General features: G+C 42.1%; 1 protein-coding gene across 8 annotated transcripts in view; it reads right to left on the bottom strand.

Annotated features, from left to right (window-relative positions):
* MAN1A2 (mannosidase alpha class 1A member 2) overlaps positions 1–18,596 on the bottom strand; it is a 158,481-nt gene extending 139,885 nt beyond the window's left edge. For all 8 annotated transcript variants that reach the window (XR_012777073.1, XR_012777076.1, XM_075511580.1 and 5 more), the window contains exon 1: positions 17,726–18,596. Coding sequence is in view for 6 of the 8 variants with exons in the window: in XM_075511580.1 (XP_075367695.1) it covers positions 17,726–18,033 (308 nt within the window). In the remaining 2 variants the exon portion in view is untranslated. The remainder of the gene's footprint in view (positions 1–17,725) is intronic.
* Positions 18,597–19,293: the final 697 nt, after the last annotated feature.

Here is a 19,293-nt window from a genome sequence, read left to right as displayed (position 1 = left end):
ATCCACCCCAAAAAACCTCCCACACTAAACATGTGAGTCCAGGAAGAACAATAGTAGAAAGAAGATAACTCCTGGTCTACTCTTGTTTTGAAAAAAAGACCAAGCAAACCATAAAACACACCAAGAAAACTTTTCAAGCAACACAGTTAACAAGCAAACACCTCTGTTAACCCACTTTCATATAGTTAACTTGATTTTATTTTGTTAAGAACAGGTTTTATCTAGTTTCAAATAACAATCAGAAAAAAATTAAACACACCAACTGTGAGCAGAAATATTTGGCTGACTTCTGAAAGTGTCAAGTAAGTAACCTTAAGAACAGAGCTCGGGACACCAGAAAGGAAAAATAGGGCACCAAAAGACATCTGCAGTATCAAATTGCATTTGGGGGTAGGGGGGTGTTTTTTTAAGGAAATTAAGCAGCAGCAATCACAAAAAATTATGACAATCATTTTAACATCCCAGTGATTCAAAATGGTAAGGTTGGAGCTTTACATCCATAAAGAGACTCTACCATTTGAGCTAATAGAGGATGACAGCCTCCTGCTATCCGTTACTATGTAGGTCAACATCAGAGGAAGAGAAAAATACCTTGATAGGGTTTCACATGTATCAGCTTGCAGCAGAAAAAAAGAGACTCCAACTATAGTTCCATATTATATTTAAGCTGATTAATACCTAGCTACTGCAAAGTGAAAGGTCCCACTCAACCTTGCACCAGCTCTGGCACTTGTCAGTAGCTGGTGAACTGATCAAGGGTCTTAAGACAGCAGACTATCTGGGGGCTTGGTAGTGCTTGCCTGGATACTTGTTTGTTCTGATGTTTTTTGCATGGGGTTAGCTCCCCAGATTAGCTGATGATGGGGTCAGATGACAGCCAAAGCTAACACGTGTAAAGAAGCAGGAGCAATCTTCCCTCTAGGGATGAGTCCACACTGCCTTGCCTTAACAGAGTCTGCCAGAGACAAATGTGTAAATTGTCGCTTTAAGGTAACAAGAAATGAAACTAACTGTAGAGCTTGGAAGTAAACAGTCAAAGCCAACAGTAACAAGGCAAAGATCTACTGGAAACTGAGGACTATTGGATAAAATCATGGCGAGATAAATGAACTGACTGGACAACCCACATAACACCTACAGCAGTGATCACCAATGCAAGCACAAGCCGTGGCAGGTTGAGCTTTGGGAAGTTCTTCTGACAAACTCAGAGGGGACCCATCTGCAGACCCAACTTCCAGTCGGAGAAGAAATGACACTGCCTTCACTGTATGCCCAAGGTAGAGAAGTCCGCCTGTGTGGACGGGTAAGAGAATATTCCTGGATGATTAGAGTTGCCCACCATCAGCATGGGTCCCCTCTCCTGATCACCAGCCAGATAGTGCACAGGAACACAGCTTTCCTGGTGTTGGTGCAGTGACTCACTGATGACTAGAAAATTAGTGGTTCTGCAGAAACAAGTCAACTAGCATGTGAATGATGCTTGTATGTCCACACATGCTGCTGATTTATTAGGTTAAAGATTGGTTGTGTATAACTGCAGCATTAATAATATGATCAACAATAAGAGTTGGAATATTGGTTTATGTAATAAAGGATATTATAACTCTATATTCCTTGTGTTGGTCCCCATCTCTTTGCAAATAATTATTTAAGTTTCAGGGCTTTAGTTGCCCTACAGAAACAAGCTCCCTTACTCCTTATGCTGGTACTCAGGAGACCAGGCAGCAAGCCAGTCAGCCAGCAGTCAGCTGAGCCAGCTGAAAAATCACTGATCATTTCAGGCCAAATCAGGTCTAACTGGCTGACTGCCCAAACACTGCTGTTGGGCCAAAGATATAAAGCAAGATTAAATGGCTGGGGACACAGCAGAACAGGACATGAGATTCAAGTGTTATAGACCTGCATGTTCAGGGATGTGAACCCTAATGTCTGTGTTCAAAAGGGTTACCACAGTAAGTATGGTAGCTCCCTTCCTATTACACCATGAGTCTTCTCAGCAGCCTGATCTCCAGCAGTAAACCCCAAGACTCTCACCAACTCAAGAAAAACAGCTGGAGAAAGTTAGCAATTTAAAGCAATAGCCATGATATTAGTATGGTCTTAGTCTAAAAATCCTCAATTGTTCAGAAGCAAAAAATACACGTACAGAGAGAAAGGCTATTGCAAAGTGAAAGTAGCAAATAGCATATAAGGTAGACTCAGAGATGGCAAACTTTCGGGTAAGCAGATGGTACTAGACTTCTCTGCAGGGGAAACCCTCTGGCAGGTCCTACAAAGCTCTAAGGAAGTGACTACCCTCACACAGATGTTCTGTCGACACAAGCTACCGCATTTCCATAATGCTATTTTACTCACCCAGCCAGAGTTGCTTTGCACATCCCAGAAGCAACAGTGCTTTAAATATCCTATTGGAAGTTCACATGTACTGCTCAGATTTATCTTCCTCCTCCACCTACAACTGTTATCATATAGCTATATGGTAAATTGATACCTGTATATCAATGCATTTAAAATAAGAATAGTCAACATGCATGGTGCCATAAGCCATGCACTAAAATTTTGTATGGCAAAGAGCTTGAAGAGGAAGAGGAGGGGGAAAACCCTTGGATTTACCATGCAAGACTGACATGAGCTCTTCATTACAGGGGAACAATACTACTAGGGGTGTGCAGCTTAGTCCAAACACAGGTCTACAGCAATTTCTCTTGACTTGCTCCTCTCGCCACCAAGGAACAGTTATACACAACCGTCCTGGCTAATACAGCATCAGTGCTAGTCAATTAGCCTTGCTCTAGTACGGGAGCAGCATTTGATTTGTCTGAAAGACACAGATCAGCTCCTTGCACCGCAAAAGTGGCAAGATCATACCAGTCACCAGCACTCCCTTCCCTCTATGAGGCAGCAGTTTAAAATGTAGTCCTGCTTTACAGAAACTGGAAGAATCATGAGGCAACAACAGGAAAAAAAAAAATTAATTTTATCTCAGTCTCAGAATATCAATAGCTTTCAGAAGGTATTTCATGACATGTTGTGAGAAAAACCCAGACAGGTGTCATGGTTTAGCCCCAGCCGGCAACTAAGCACCACGCAGCCACTCGCTCACTCCCCCCCTGGTGGGATGGGGAAGGGAATCGGAAGAGCAAAAGCAAGAAAACTCGAGGGTTGAGATAAGAACAGTTTAATAGGTAAAGCAAAAGCCGTGCACACAAGCAAAGCAAAGCAAGGAATTCATTCACTACTTCCCATGGGCAGGCAGGTGTTCAGCCATCTCCAGGAAAGCAGGGCTCCATCACACGGAACGGTTACTTGGGAAGACAAACACCATCACTCCGAATGTCCCCCCTTCCTTCCTCTTCCCCAGCTTTATATACTGAGCATGACGTCATGTGGTATGGAATAGCCCTTTGGTCAGTTCGGATCAGCTATCCTGGCTGTGTCCCCTCCCAGCTTCTTCTGCACCTGGCAGAGCACAGGAAGCTGAAAAGTCCTTGACTAGTGCAGCAACAACTAAAACATCTCTCTATTATCAACACTGTTTTCAGCACAAATCCAAAACATAGCCCCATACCAGCCACTATAAAGAAAATTAACTCTATCTCGGCTAAAACCAGGACAACAGGACAGGAGCTGCAGGCAATGTTCTGTTGTTAAACACAGTCCTTACTTATTTCAGGGGAAAAAAACCAAATATGTATAGCACTTACTGTGATTCAAAAGGATTTCATATAAGAGGACACAGACTGCAGTGTGGATATAGTTTTAACAGTAACATTGGATTAATTAAAATACTCTATAAAAGTTCTTCTGCCATACAGCACCACTGGGACCAGTTAGAAGGAAAGCAAAGCAAAGCTTTATACCTCTCTACTTGGCAAGTCAGCCAAAACAGTAACCAAAGACAGAGCAACAAAATACCTGGAAATCATTATGTACAATCTAATCTGCACTGTTCCACTGAGCAAAACTGTATCTCATTACTCCCAAAGTTCTTTAATCTTGTCAATAAAGCAGAGAATGAAAGACAACTGTGTGACAAATTATCTTGCCTTCCAGGTGCTTTTAATAAGTTTCCACATTAAAATAATCCACCCTGCTAATAAACTACACAATTTTGATTCGAGACAGATAATTGGGGTTTTTTCCCTTTTAAAAAAAGGCCAGAAAAGCAACACTGGATCAGTAACTCCCCACCCAAAAAAAATGTAACAATGCGAGGCTCACACTACTCAGTACATTTATGAATATGGAAAGCAGGTTTTTGCACATCAGAAGAGAATACAGTCCCCATCACAGAATCACAGAAAAGCTGAGGTGGGACGGGACCTCTGGAAGTCATCTGCTCCAACCCCCCTGCTCAAGCAGGGCCACCTAGAGCCAGTTGCCCCGGACCACATCCAGACAGCTTCTGAATATCTTCAAGGATGTAGATATCATTACCATAAATTATGCAGTGGAGTTTACTCATATATGAGTGAACTGCAGAGAATATGAGTGATAAGCTTCACTCTGGAAAAGACACCTTCCCAATTGCAACGTCTTCCCAACTGAGTAAATATTGTTGACAGCCAACTAGGTAAAATCCAGCACATAGTCTAAGGAATGACTGACCCATAAACAACGTAAGGATGTTAGCTTCACGATGGTAAACACAACAGAATGTAAAAAAGTATAAAAGAGGAAATTGTGATGATTAAACTACTCTTACACATTACAATTAAGTCAGCTAAAGATGACTTGGCATTCTTCGGGAACTGCTAAGCAGGTCTTTGTTCATATATGTCTGCAATAAAAATATTGTCAGGATACAAGAAGTGAAACAAAATACAGCAAATGAGCAATGTTTCAGTAGTATATACATCTAGAACTCTAGTACAGTAGTATATCTAGTATATAGATCTAGAACTATCATGGATGTTTTTCATAAACCTATGATAAAATTAACAGATTAAACTAAAGCAATGAAATGTTGATTAACAGCTATTAGTGCTATTTCCAGTATCAGTGAAATACTTCAATATTAAAACATTTCACAAACCACATATACAGGCTTCAGATGTATGCAACAACAGGTGAGTTAGACACAAACTATTCTTGACATGACCAAGACAGAAAATACACAGAAGTACTGGTAGCCCAGAACATGAATCTAAAACAACAGAAAAGCTGGGGATATAAAATCTCAGCAGTTTGATCTTTGAATTGTCTTCATTAATAGAATTTCATATTTTTCAGATAGCTTTATAAACAGTACATAGTACACATTGTGTTATCTTCCTCTGTTAATTTGCTTAATGCAATCACACATACATCCGGCATGTAAAGTCAAATTTCTTCTTTCTCCACCACCGCTGTAGTCAACTTTCTAAATTCCCAGCAACAAAATGCAGCTCGTGGACAGTTGTAGTCATATGTTTGATTCCTCTAAGATTAAATTAAAATCTGTTTCATTAGCTCAAATGATTATGGCAACTTCCTTACCTCTTTCATGAAAAAGAGGTTATTTCCTTAACAAATATTATCAGTAATATAACAGTACATAATTAAGAAAGAGATGACTCAAACATGATAACATTGTTGATTTGACTAATGGAAGCTCTGAAACTACAAAACAACCCACAACTCTTTCCTTCACTGACTGTAGGCAACAAAGTCATGTTTATTTTGAGAACTTCAGACCCAAGAGTTTCAAACATATTGGTCCAGAGTAAACAAGCATGCAGTCCCAAGATCACCAAACCAAGAGATGCAATCCTTTACAAGACAAAGTCCAGTGTGAGCTTGGGCTCACTCCAAAACCAAACTGTTACATTTTAAGAGGATACTGTAAGCCACAAAAGGTAAGAAAAAGAGTGAAATTGCTGAGACATTAACTTAATTCAAGAGAAAAATATTGACTCAAAAAGGCATAAAATCTGAGAAAAAAGTGGAGTTGGAATATGTTGACTCAGCAAGATCAAGAATCAACCCACTCCAAGAATCAAAGGAGGTTGATATTTTCCTACCTTACACCTTCCAGGCCAGCAGAGACTCATCAAGCTGGTAAGCACATTAATCCTCAGTAAACAGCCTAACTGGCTAGGCTATCTGCATGAGCCGGCAAATAATTGTTGTGTATCTCCTGCTTGAAGAACCTCTGTGTATGCTAGAAGATGCCGAACACATACTCATGCCAATTTTAGAGAAAAAGACTCTATTTCTGAAGATTAATGCTGTGGCACAAGGTCATATCCTTGCAGCCATTGTCATACATGGAAGTTAGTATTAGTTGGAAGTTCTTTCCAACCCTAAGGTAAAGATGTTGCAAAATCAAGCACTCAGTCTAGGAAATGGAAGCTTAATTCCCTCCCTTATAAACATTATGTCACCTTCAGTCATTATCATTTTGGATTCCAGAAAGAACGGATGGGAGAAACAATAAAGAACACAAAACATGATATTTAAGATGGCTGTCAAAGCCTAATCTAGCTTCCCTTCTTGAGGATTTCTTAAGTTTTGTGGAGGCTTTTCTTTACTCTTGCTTCTCAGAGGTTGAAGTTCAGTCATTCTTGATGGGTTAAAAGAAGATGAGGCAGTATTAGCCACCTGTCACCACAACGTGTTTCAGGACCACACCTAGCCTTTGTGGGAGAAAGGCTGGGGCAAAGATTATCCATGGTCTGAAAAACAGCATGGCATAAAGGAACATAAGAAAAACTTCTGGGTTACACTTCCATGCAACTCCTCCTATCCTTCCCTCCCCTCCCAGCTTTCCCATCTCCACACAGCAGAGAAGATGGTGATGCTGTTTTAAATGTCTTGGACTACACCACCATTGAATAGCACCTGCCACCTCCACAGCCCTGTTTTATTTCAACCGTTGAGCACTGAACTGAAAACAGTAGGGTCAAATTGCTAAAAATAAGTGACCAATTCTATAAAAAGGAGAGGTAGGGCAGAAACTGAAAATAAAATATAAAACCAAAAACTGTCTGCCACAAATGTTTTTGAACAGTTTGATGTAAATGTAAGGCATTTATGTAAGGCATGATGTAAATCTCAAAAGGCATTCTATTTTAAGCATTATTGAATCACCTGAAAGCTGGTGAGGCAAGGATATGGCTGATGCAGTTTAAGGCAATTTTTCAAGGCAGCTTGGAAGAACTCTACTTACAGTCTGCACAGGTTCCAGAATTTTTTCTTATTAACAGAATTCAGATAGAAAAATGTTAAGTATTAAATTTAAGGAATATTTTAATTTTTTTATGCTTCCACATATTTTCTAGTTACTAGAACACTAGACAATATTACATAGTTTGCTTTTTTCTAAAAATTCCATACTATGAACCCATGAAGGTTCAAAGCAAACTTGCTAGGGAACCAAAAACAGCAAGTAACTAGGACTTATTCAAAAATTATACACACCACTTTGGAGTTCAGGCTGGTTGTTGGTTTACTTGTTACTGTATGAAAAGAAGCTCCCATATTTCCACGGGCTTTTTCCTTTTAACCTCAAAAGGCACTTTAAATTTTCCCAGGATTACCACTGGCAAATTCTACAGTATGAAAAATTTTGAAAAAAATTACATACCTTAATGGAATAAATCGCAATCTTGTGCTGGGGATTGATCAGGTGACTTGTGTCAGTATCTGAACCTCCCAGAACAAGTAAAGGTGGCATTTTCTTTGCTGTGCCTTAAGTTTCTCCTGCAAGTGTTCCTGCAGGTTACATTACCACTTGAAACGTCACATATTTCATTGAGCATAATGATTCAGGCATCTTTCCAAATTGACACAAATATGTCAAGCCTCATTTTTCCCTGTAATAGCAGTAGACTGGATGATCTAGTCCCACTGTAGTGTGACGGCCAGATGCTACTCTGAGAAAATTACGTCTAAAGAGAGGAGAGGGGGTGTCAAGCAAACAACTATGCATAACTGCAAAAGCATATCTATCTGAATAAATTTAGTGCTCAAGTGATTTATAGAAACCAAAATAAACATATCACAAGACTACAGATGTATAAAAACCAGAGCAAACCAAGGACCTGGGGTTCACATGTAGTGTTAGCAACACAATCTCAAAAATTCTGTTGTTACACAAACACCTACAAGAACAAAGTAACCATTAGGCATTTGACTTTAGGAGTCAAACTGTTCCCATTGTCTACTCTGGCCAGCAAGCAGCTATCAAATGCTGCAATGCCAACACAGGACTGGGTAAAAGGCAGCCAGAAAGATTCCAGGTTCTCTTCCATCACTGGTTTTGTTGTTGCTGTTTTTCCACATCAAGTAATACCAAGAATGATGGGGTAATGGGGGCTGTGTGGTTTTGGGTAGGGTTTGGGTTTTTTTTTTGGTTTTTTTTTTTTTTTTTTGGGGGGGGGGGTATAAAAGAGCTTCCTTTGGTTACCAATACAACTTTGAATTATTCCCAATCATTCTGTTCACCAATATCACTACAAGAAAAAGCTGAACCAAGTTCATAACAGAAGTTATTTATTAAAAACTTGCAGTAGAATATCAGTCACCTCATTAGCCATTGGTTTTGAAGTTTCACATGCAAGTATTGAAATGACAGCAGTGACAATGGATTATCCACTTCACTGTGCAATTTACAAATATCACTATATATAGATAGCTTGGTATCCTTCCATAGGTATCAGACCCTCAATATGAGAAAGTTCCCGGACATGATATAAAACTAAAAAAAAAAAAAAAAAATTCTCAGTTATCAGGCTGACAGTTATTGCAGTGCAATCAAGTTCCCTTCCATCATCTGTGATGCGAATTAGTAATTAATTTCACATACAAATGGGCGTAACATTCACACTCTATGAACTTTTAACTGCACTGATCTGGACCAACTTAACAATTGTAACAGTTAGTAGATCCAACTTGACTGTTTTTAAGTATCTAAATCAGTATTTTTAACAGTTCAGAGTAACAACAACCAGTTAAAATAATGTGCAAGATATAGTGATAAAACTGAAGTTAAAAATTTGTTTAATTCTTAGCACTATTTCTCATTTGTTTTGATTTTTCCCATTTGCTGGAAAATGGCTGTTTCACAGACCCATTAATATTTTAATTGCCATGGATTCCACTGTCTCTAGAAGGTGGAATTATTCACAAAAGTAGAAATTTTAATTCCTTGAATACCCTTTGTAACATCAGAATTCCATGATGCAGAAGAGCCCACTTACCTCTCTGCAGTATTTTCTTCTCCAGACCACTGTGCATTGCAATTCAGAATTCAATACATGCGTTACTTAATAATTTGGAGAACACTTTCCACTCAAATAGAAGGCAACGACAACAGAACAGATGCCTTTAGGAAACTAAGGATATGTGATTATAGCACTGGGAAAACAGACACATGCTCGCATCATCTGCAATTATTAAGTTTAGAATTAAACAGTCTTCAGTGTTTCCAAGATAAACCTGGTTAACAAGAGATTTAAAAGATCACTAGAAACATAGTTTTTGGTCAAACTAGTTCACACTACCATTTTTTCAAGACTGAATATTCAGGCGAGAATATTGTATCTTATCCAGGAAAATAACTCCCCTCTTCTCTAAGAGGCATCTTTCCCACTACTTTTGCCATACCAAACAAGCCCAGAGAGGGGTGGGTGTTTTTTCAAGTTTTGTTTATAAAGCATAGAGCAAATTTTATTTCATAAAAGAATGAAAACAAGCAGGAAATTTGTGGTCCAGAAAGTCAGCTCTGGATTATGATTTTTTAAATATACTACAGAAAGGGTGCAAGTATTCTGGAGCAAAAGCAGATCCCCTAACTTGCATAGGGAAAATAGTAAATAGCACTCAAAATGCAATACATTTGTAAAGACAGCAACATATCCAGAAAAATCTGCTGAGGAAACAGCACATGCTGTAAGCTATCTTACTAGCCAACAAACCTAAATGAGTACAATCCACTGTATTAAGCACAAGTTTACTTATCCAGCAGGATATTCAGAGCAAGAACATGGCAGATGTGATCTTCCCTTCCCATTTAAGGGCTATGCCGCTCCGACAGACAAGATGTTTTTCTTACCCTTTGTGAGCACATTCAGTTTGATCCAATAAAAAGTAAAACTGATTAGTTTGATTTACCACTGATGGTCAGCTGCTCATAAGTGGCCTTACTGTACACTTCAGCAGTTAAAATGTGTCAGCAGGTCCCAGAAAACTGATAAATTCCTGAGAGGGAGAAACTACTTATGCAGCTTACCTGTGCAAACTTCAAATGCCTTGCTGACCTACAAACAGTGCTAAACCTCAGCTGAGATGAATGTCATCTTGCAAAAGTCTTCCAAGTTGCTACCAGCACACATTAAATGTGGAAATTGACATTTCTGCATGCTGATGTTAATAGACACAAAGTAATCTCATTTAAGAGCTCTTAAATCTTTACACAACAAGAAAATACTTTCATCAGATGCACTCCCTTAAAGCTGTAATTTTGCTCATGCCATACTGATCAGATTACATAATGTTAAGCCAAATGAAAACCTCAAACTTGCTCTCTCAAATAGAATCAGAGAAAATAGCTACCTGTCCATTGTAAGCCTCAATGGCAGCACTACGGCAAGGAGTTGGGGAAGCATTTACAAAGTCCTCTGGTGGTTTAAGAGGTGACTAACAAGTAAGAAAGCACATAAAACACTAATGAAACTAATGCTGAATACCATATGCAAGGTAATCCAGTTCATGGGTTTGCATCATAAGATTATTTAAAAAAATGAAGGCAGCAATACAGAATCATAAATATGATTCAACATTTGGGCAAATAAATCCTGTAAGGAGCAGAACTAACGTAGCCCCGTATTTCATACATCAATGGCCTTTAGCTTTCTGTCCCAATGTTTTCTACCACCTCAATAATGCACCCCATTGCTATTGGCATCCCATAAAACCCACCTCTTTCCTGCCACAGTGTTAATTTCCAACCACCCTTCTCCAGCAATCAGTGAAGAACAGAGGACATGTGCCATGGCTGGTTCAGAGTTACACTTGTGCAGACTGACTAGCAGCAGACCAAGTATCACAAACGACTCTTGGGCTCACAGCTGTGATTCTTCCTTCACTCCTGTCCCTAATTAAGGTCTCTTTCACCCAGCACTGGAGACACACACAAGATACAGAAATGTACTTATTTTGACAGGTGACCCTTTGCAGCTGAGAGATGTTATGGGGAAGAAAGAGGGAACAGAGAGCAGAACAGGGTCATCGAGCACTACAGGTGAACATATGGCACAGCCAGGTAAACTTTGTTTACTTAGGAGACAAGGCCAAAGATAGCTTTAAAAAGCAGTCTCTAGCTTAGAAAAGAAGGTTAATAAATAACTTAAACGTATCTTCTCAAAAAAATTTTTTTAAAGTTTTAGAAACACCAGTATACCTGGTTGGGTACTCAAAAAACAAGAATGGAAGGTAGCAGGGAAAATTATCTCCCTTACTTTTTGAGATCTTCAAATACTAGATAATACAGAACCTCCATATCTTTGAGTGAACAGATGAAGCTACATAATTTGCTCTGTACAAGACACTAGATCAGACAACAACATAAAGACAAAAGGAATCAAAAGCCTACAAATTTCATGAGCAAACATATATTGCAAGCACTCAGTACTGTGAGAAACAGCTGCCTACCCATCAGACCAGACTTTTCTCAACATTGAGAGCTGCAATAATGAAAGTGCGGGATGGTGGAATAAGAGTGCTGGTCATGTTTTGGACTTTATGGGCTTCTTAAGGAAGGACATGAGAAGAAAGGTGTTACAAAGTTTTTCCTCTCTGCCCATATTCAGTCTCAGTTCAATTGTCATGAAAACCTGTACACATAGAACACATGATGTCACCAAACTTGTAATTAGTTTTACATACATTTGTTGTAAGGAAGCAAAACCCCATAACTCAGAACTAGCTGAGTAGGATCAAGATGTTTGTATTTACTACAGGAAATTGAGAGGATCAGAAGATGGGAGAACTTTTATAGCACAATGTGCCCACAACTAGCCATGCTGCTTACTATTGCCTACACTGCTACCATCATCAAGCAACCCACATTTATGCTAAAGTTCTTTTGAGATTTTAATCTACAAAACTCCAAATGAACCAAAAGTGCTACTGCCTCCCACCCACTAGCTGGCCTAAATCCAGCCAGCAGACTTTCCGCAGTTTTCCCACGCCTGACTTTTCCAGCATGTAGACAAAGTGTAGATCATGCAGAAAACCAACAAGTTAAAAAACTTTTTTTTTTTTTAAACTGGAAAGGATAAGAACTGGAGAACACAGGCTCTCGACTCCTCTCTCTCATAATACAGGAAATACTTTGACAAACTGGAGTACAGCAAGATAACTTGAAGAAAGCAGCACTCTACATATGATGTTGGCTGTTCAGCAGATGGGGGGGGAGGAGGGAGGACATCTAGACAGATGGTCTATAATTTGCATTTTGTAATTCAAAGATGAAAGCATTTCTCAGCCTACAATATAATGCACTAATTCCAGCAGAACCTTAGAAATAATACAAGCAGGTTCAGGAGAAATTAAAATTGAGTTTAAGGGTATAATGTGGGGACTCCAGAAGCAAGCAAGGAAAATCAAATTTCTATAAATCTCCAAGTACCAACATTATTTCTCAAGCCTCTTCTCAAAATGGAGTCCAGAATAGAGAATGACATGTGGCTACTAAAAACTCCAACTGAGAAGTCTCTAGATAAAGATGGGCAGTGCTCTTGCAATAGCTTCAACAGTTGAAGACTGACACCAGACAGTTACAACTTCTTTGCCCTAGACATATGAGACGCTTCTGAGCCCTGACTTGGAATGCACTACTCCTGCCCTCTTCAGCTCCATAGGTGTCACCATGAGAACCTGCATCTCCTGTGTGTTGCACCCTAAAACCTCCCTGCTTCTAGATCAAGCACCTCAGCTTAAACTCAGAGTCCACATTCCACAGAGCCTGTGGAGTTTGCTCTGAAGACAGGCTCAATTTCATGCAATGAAAAATTAGACAGAGCAGGAGTTGGGGCCCAGACACTACAGCGGCTCCTGATTTTTCAGGAGAAAAACCAGGTTCTCCAAATCACAATACCAAATACTCTTAATTGCACTAATGAGCTGTGCCTCAAGCAAAGGTGAGGAAGGAAGAGCAAAGAGTTTTATGCACTTTTATACTTAATGGCATGGCAGAGGGTGACAGGAGACACTGATCCCACTGAGTGGCAGAGGATATAATTTAACCTCTGTTCACTTCTACTATGGCTAATTAAGTCATATACACAAGAGAAGATAAAGGTATTCAAAAGAAGCATATTAAGCCTTTCATGTTTCTTTAAAAAAAACCTGCAGGATTTAAAAGAAGAAATTAAGACTAAAAGCTCTTCAGAATAATTTTTGTTACTTTCACCTCCTAAGGGTAGAGACAGCAGCTACTACTGCCATAGAGACAACCATATATTGAGCAACAGATGAAAGAGCACTTTTAGACTATTACCATACAGCTGATGACCCACAACTGGTCATATCAGACTGCTGAGCTTATATCTTTGCATAACACAGAAGTCATTATTCCTTAGCTTCACAGAAACAAAGTCAAAGGCATGATTTACCTGCCTATATGATTTACCTATCTATACCTACTCACAAACAGAGGCCAAGGCAGTTGCAGTGGTCAGTTGTATTAGCAGCATCTGCTATCAATCTGATAACATGACAGTTGTTTGTGGTTTTTTTAGCACAGGCAGAAATCATGACTTGAAGTAATACACAGGAATTTAGCACCTGAAGATGCAGCTCTGCAAATTCTGAAGGACTGAATTGTTGGCACAACAGTAGGCCAAGTGCTGTTACAAAGTGGCTTTGCAGCTTTGAGCTCATAAAATTAGGTTATTTGTTGCCTCTAAGATTAATGTACTTTTACCACAGAAATGATCTTAACTTTTGTCAAGTAATATAAAGAGCAGCTGCTTGACATATCACTAAAGAAACAAGTCCACTCAATTTCCATATTACAGATAATCTTATTTCAAAAAATCTGATTAATCAAGGAGATTACAGGGCATCTGGCATTCTTACTCATTTACATTAGATGCCAAGAAACCATAAGAATGTTTTGGTTTGGTTCCAAAACTATCTTTCAGACATGGTACTGCAGAATAAAACACCTGAGATAGCTGGAAAGTAACTGGGTAGTGAGAAACACCTTAATAGTTTTTGTGTGGCAGGGGAGATGCAGAAGCCTGGGAGAAGTAACAGTTATCTAAAACCATATAACAAATTTTAAATGACACCCAAGTTTGTTTGGCAAGATGTGTCTTCAAAACAGCGCTGCTCTCTTTCCAGAATCTGCAATATCCTATTTGAAATGGAGAGAAATTAATCTTTGGGAAATGAAATCGATTTCAAAAAGCATGTGTATGCACGCATCTTCACAAGTCCTGGACTAGCCTTTTCCACTCTCCCTCCTCCCAGAGGCGAAATTTTGCGGTACACCTTTCCAACTTTACTAACCCATTCCCCATGCATTACCTTGGAAGTGCACACGAGGAGCTTACCCATGAAATGAACAGCTAAAAATGAGTATTAAGTTGGACTACACCCCATCCATTTCCCAAAATATAAATTGCAGTTTTATTCCAGATTTTAACCATCTTCTTACAAGAAAGTTGTTTTTCTTTGGATGACAGGCAAGGACACTGTAACTCTTGGAACAGACCATGAGGAAGGGAGTTTCTCCCCCCCTTTTTCTGCCTGGAAGGGGAGAAGGGAAGAAGGACAGGAGCAGTAAAAAACCAAGTTAATGGAAGATGTAAAGTTAATGCCACCAAGGGGTAACTACTGTAACGATAATAATAAAAACACTCAAGAACGTCAAGGGGGCCCAGGGGAAGAGGTGGGAAAGTAATGTGAGGAATACAGAGAAGGTCCAGTGAGAACCATTGTTTGTACACCCAACACTAGAGTACGGCTGCATGACAACCCTCTACCTACATCATTGTATTTTGCTAGAAGATAGAAATATGAATATCCTCCGATAGCCTACAAAGCTCAAAATTTAAGGGGTAGGGAAAAATGAGCATTAAAATATTATAGCCTATATACCAAGGGAGCAGCATAACCACGGTACGTAGTTTTTATTGTTCGATAGAGGTCAATACAAACATTCACAGAAGAAACACTTTGCTTTAGTCAATAAATCAACACAATGTCATTTCATGATCAAGTGTATACTTCATATGAATGACCTTTCATCTGATTTCTTCTGAAGTCCCACAATTCTTGGAAAGACAGCTTGTCAATCCATCATCACACTTCACATTAGACTGCATCCTCTCTTTTTATTACCAGTAGGTTATTTTCTCTTGATCTTTTGCACCATAACTCCTCAGTGCCATCCAAAAACCAACACCTATAGAGCAGCTGACACTTGACTTTGCTCCTTGATAGTAAACTGAATGAAGCTTTTCATCCCAAAGTGAGATAACAAGTAATCTAGAATTCACTACTGAAGACCCTTTACTTTCTCAAAACACCATCTGTCAATGACCCTGCAATTCAGAAGCATGAACTCAGCACTGAAGACGGCAGCAGGTGTTTTTCCTTTATGGAAAACAGTCACCACATCAGCGCCAGGTGAGCAAATTGCCTGTTGATAAGACTATGTGGTAATAAGCCAAAAAAGTTGCTCCAGAAGTAAAGCACGTAACTTTGCTTCACGATGCATATTGTGCCATTCACACAAATGTCTTACAAGCAGGTTAAGCAGGAAGGCTTTTTTAGTAGTTAAGACATTCCTGGAGTAATCCATTCATTTGCAGGGCTAAAACAACAGGAATAATATCTATTCTTGCTCAAATAACAACTCAAAAGGCAGCCATAAAAAAAATGGTACGTGACAGAGACAATTTTGGGTGGGGGGCAGGGGGAGGTACACACATTCGTAGCTTACGGAGGAACCATAGGAGAATTAACCGATGACAGGATAACCACTTCTTTTAAGAACAGATCCCAAACAAGCAAAAAGCATTTAGCTCCGACAGTTTTAAGTTACTGCTTATCTACACATGACAGACAAGAGTAGTACACACTTCGTATCATTACTAAAGCTGCAGCCTCAGTAATTACACTTAAAGAGGAAACCTGAAAAGGACCCACATAAGTAGGTTAATCAAGAGCATCACTCCAGAACTATCAACAAACTCCTTTTTCTATGGCCCATCTACTGGGTAACACAAGGTATAACAGTCACAGCTGGAATTTTGAAAATTTCTGCTGAACGTCTCTTTTTGTTTCATCTGTCTTCTATTTCAGAACCTCATTTTGCCTGCATGTACCAGAGTGATTGGGAAAGCTAAGAAATAAGATCACACAAAAAGACAGTGAAAGATGAGAACTTCAAAGGCATATTAGAGAGTGTCTAAACCCATGTTTTGTGCAGCATTTAACCACACCAGCAATTAACATCACAGACAAAAGAAGTCCTTGTTAAATATTAAGCATCTGTGCCCTTTCAGTTAGGGAGACAGAGCTCGTGATAAGCGCCCCAAGACAAAAATAACTTAAGGAAAAATAACATAGTATCCAGGTAGTCTTTATAATTCATAACAGATTAATAAAAGAGAGGCAATTATATCCTCTCCTTTTAATCCAGCACAAATAACCTTTAAATAATTCTTATATCATGTCAACAGAATATATTTTAAACTGTTCTCAAAGCAACACTATCAGCATAAGTAACCTTTCTTTAAATTTCACTGTATTACTACTTTCAGGATTGAAGAGCATATATTTCATCACCCGTCCTCATCACATTTTACACATCTTTGACAGTGAAGAGAGATCAGTCAGCTTCACTATGATCCAGGCGCCAGGGTAGGATTTAAGCAATTAATGTATGTTAGAAGCAAATGTTCTGTAAAACCCTCATTTAAGTTTTTGAATCTCAGTTTTGAAGGCTTAACTTCACATGACCCAGTCTTGAACATTTAGAGGCTTGCACTGCAGAAAGCTTTAGGGGGCCCCAAAAAGCTATCAACAGCATGACATTTACCCTTGTTACTCTTAACTATTATTTTATCTCCAATTTCTCTACACTGGCAAACACAATTAAGGAAACTTAGCCACCAGCACCTCCAATTGTCTAGAATAACATTATAACAAGTGATTTTAAGGGCCAGAAAAGGCAATTATGCCATCTACACTAGTTCTGTGTCCTGCACATTGTAGGCTGACTGCCTCTGGGTCACAGCATGAAGTCTTCATCAGATCAAAGTTCTTGCTGTCCAGCAACAAGCAGCTGTTTTGAGTAAGCACATAAAAGCTACAGAAAAGATGCAGCAGTTTTTCAGTCAGTTATACCGTCTCCACCAATGCAGTAACTTAAGTCCCTTTTTTCCACGACTTACCCAGGGAATTAGCTAGGGCGAGAAAAACAAATCAGTCACTGGAGGAGAGCTTGTATTTATCCTCCCAGCCCTCACTAGCCAGAAGGCTAAATTCACACTGGAAAAGAAAACATGGAGCCACAGCTACGTGGAGGCAGCTGGAGGACACAAGGCTAGCGCTCAGAAGTTGATACACGTTGGGAAGACATGAGGATGTCGGAGAGAGGAGAGACAGCAGTACGGGAAGGACCTGTTTTAACGGATCTCCCTTCCACCCGGTCCTGCTCCCACGGGGACCCGGCTCACGGCCACAGCGGCAGCGCCGCTCCCTTTCCGGCGAGGAAGGCACCTACCTGTGCCGGTGCTCGTCGTGCCCTTGCCCGTGGATGAGGAAGCCGCCGGGGTTCTTGCCCCCTTTGCTGGTATCCACGTGAGGAATGAGCACATCCTCCAAGCCCAGGTCAAAGCGCTTGTGCTTCGAGGAGTCGGGGAGGAAGAAGAACGCCCCGAAGCACAGGGTGATGAAGGCACTAAGAATAAGGAGCAGGATAAATTTTTCGGAGAGTCTCAAGGTAGCCCTGTGGTGCGGGAAGGCGGAGGCGCCCAGGTTCAGGGGTGGCAGCCTCCGCCCGGAGAGCGGCAGCAGGGCGGGAGTGGTCATCCTTCCGCTAGCGACCACCCCGCGGGGCACGGCTCATCCCCTCAGCCCCGGCGGAGGGCGGCCCTGGCGGCGCGGGCCCGGCTCGGCTCGGCCGCCTCCCGGCCCGGTGCGGGGGCTGGGGGCGGCTTCACCATCCTCCCCACGGGCGCCGGGCCGCGTCCCCCCTCGCCCACCGAGCCACCGCGCGGGGGGGGAGGGGAGAGGGGGCCGGGCCGCCCCAACAGCCCCCGCCCCCCCGGGGGCTCGGGCCGGGGCGCGGCCGCCCCACTACCTGCGTGCCCCCCCTTCCCGCGCCCCGGGGCCAGCAGGGCCCGAGCGGGCGGCTCCGGTCAGCGGCGCTTCCTGAGCTCCGCGGCCGCTCGGCTGGGGGACGCCGCTGGCAGCGGCGAGCAGCACCGGGCTACAGAGGGCCCAACCTGGCGCGCGGTGTCCCTCCGCCCACGTCCCCTTAGCTGGGCCGGGCGGAGGCTCATCCCCGACGCACCGCCCCGCTGCGATCGGCGAACGGCGCCGGGAACGGCCACCGCAATTCCACTCCGGACCCTCTCCCCGCCCCCAGGGCGCCTGCGCGGCGGCGACTGGCGCAGGCGCGCTGGGGAAAGCGAGGTCTCGGGGAAGCCGCTGCCAAGAGAGCCCCGCCCCTTCGGCGGGAGGGGCGGGGTAGGGGGCGGAGACTGCCCGCGCAGTTCACCGAAGTAGGGGGCGGCCCGGCCGGGGTGCGCTGGCAGGCAGGGCAGGCAGGAACAGGCAGGGCCGGGCAGCTCGGCTCGGCGCCGCTGCCGCGGCCTCCCCAGCCTCCCCGGCGGCTCGGCGTTGACCCCTACGGGAAGCGGTGTCTTGCCGCACCGCTGCGGCAGCGCCGGTGTCGCTCTTGGCCGCGCTGTCAGCCGGGTCGCTGGCGCCGGTGAGGGTGGTTGGTCGGGCAGCAAAACCCAAGGTGTTTTTTGGGAAACGTCGCGCGGGACCGCGTAATCGTCCTGGGGACCTCTTAAGGTAGGGCCTGCCCCCGTGGAAGAGCAATGGCTGTCTCCGGCACGACAGCTGCACCAAGCTCTGATGTGAGCACACGTAACGCATACTGGTACCCTATGAAGGCATCAGCCTGTGCGTCCCCCGGTGTGGTGGTTTTGGTTTATCTTAGGGGATCGGCCGGGACAGCAGAGCACACTGCCTGGGACATCTGTCCTGTGACAGCTGCGGGCTGAGAATCTGCAAGAAATACTGCCGGATGTAGTGACTTTTAACTGTTTGAGCCACCCA

This window comes from Mycteria americana, chromosome 1 (assembly GCF_035582795.1).
Source record: "Mycteria americana isolate JAX WOST 10 ecotype Jacksonville Zoo and Gardens chromosome 1, USCA_MyAme_1.0, whole genome shotgun sequence".
In the NCBI taxonomy this organism is placed as follows: Eukaryota; Metazoa; Chordata; class Aves; order Ciconiiformes; family Ciconiidae; genus Mycteria; species Mycteria americana.
This window is presented reverse-complemented; position numbering and strand designations above follow the sequence as displayed.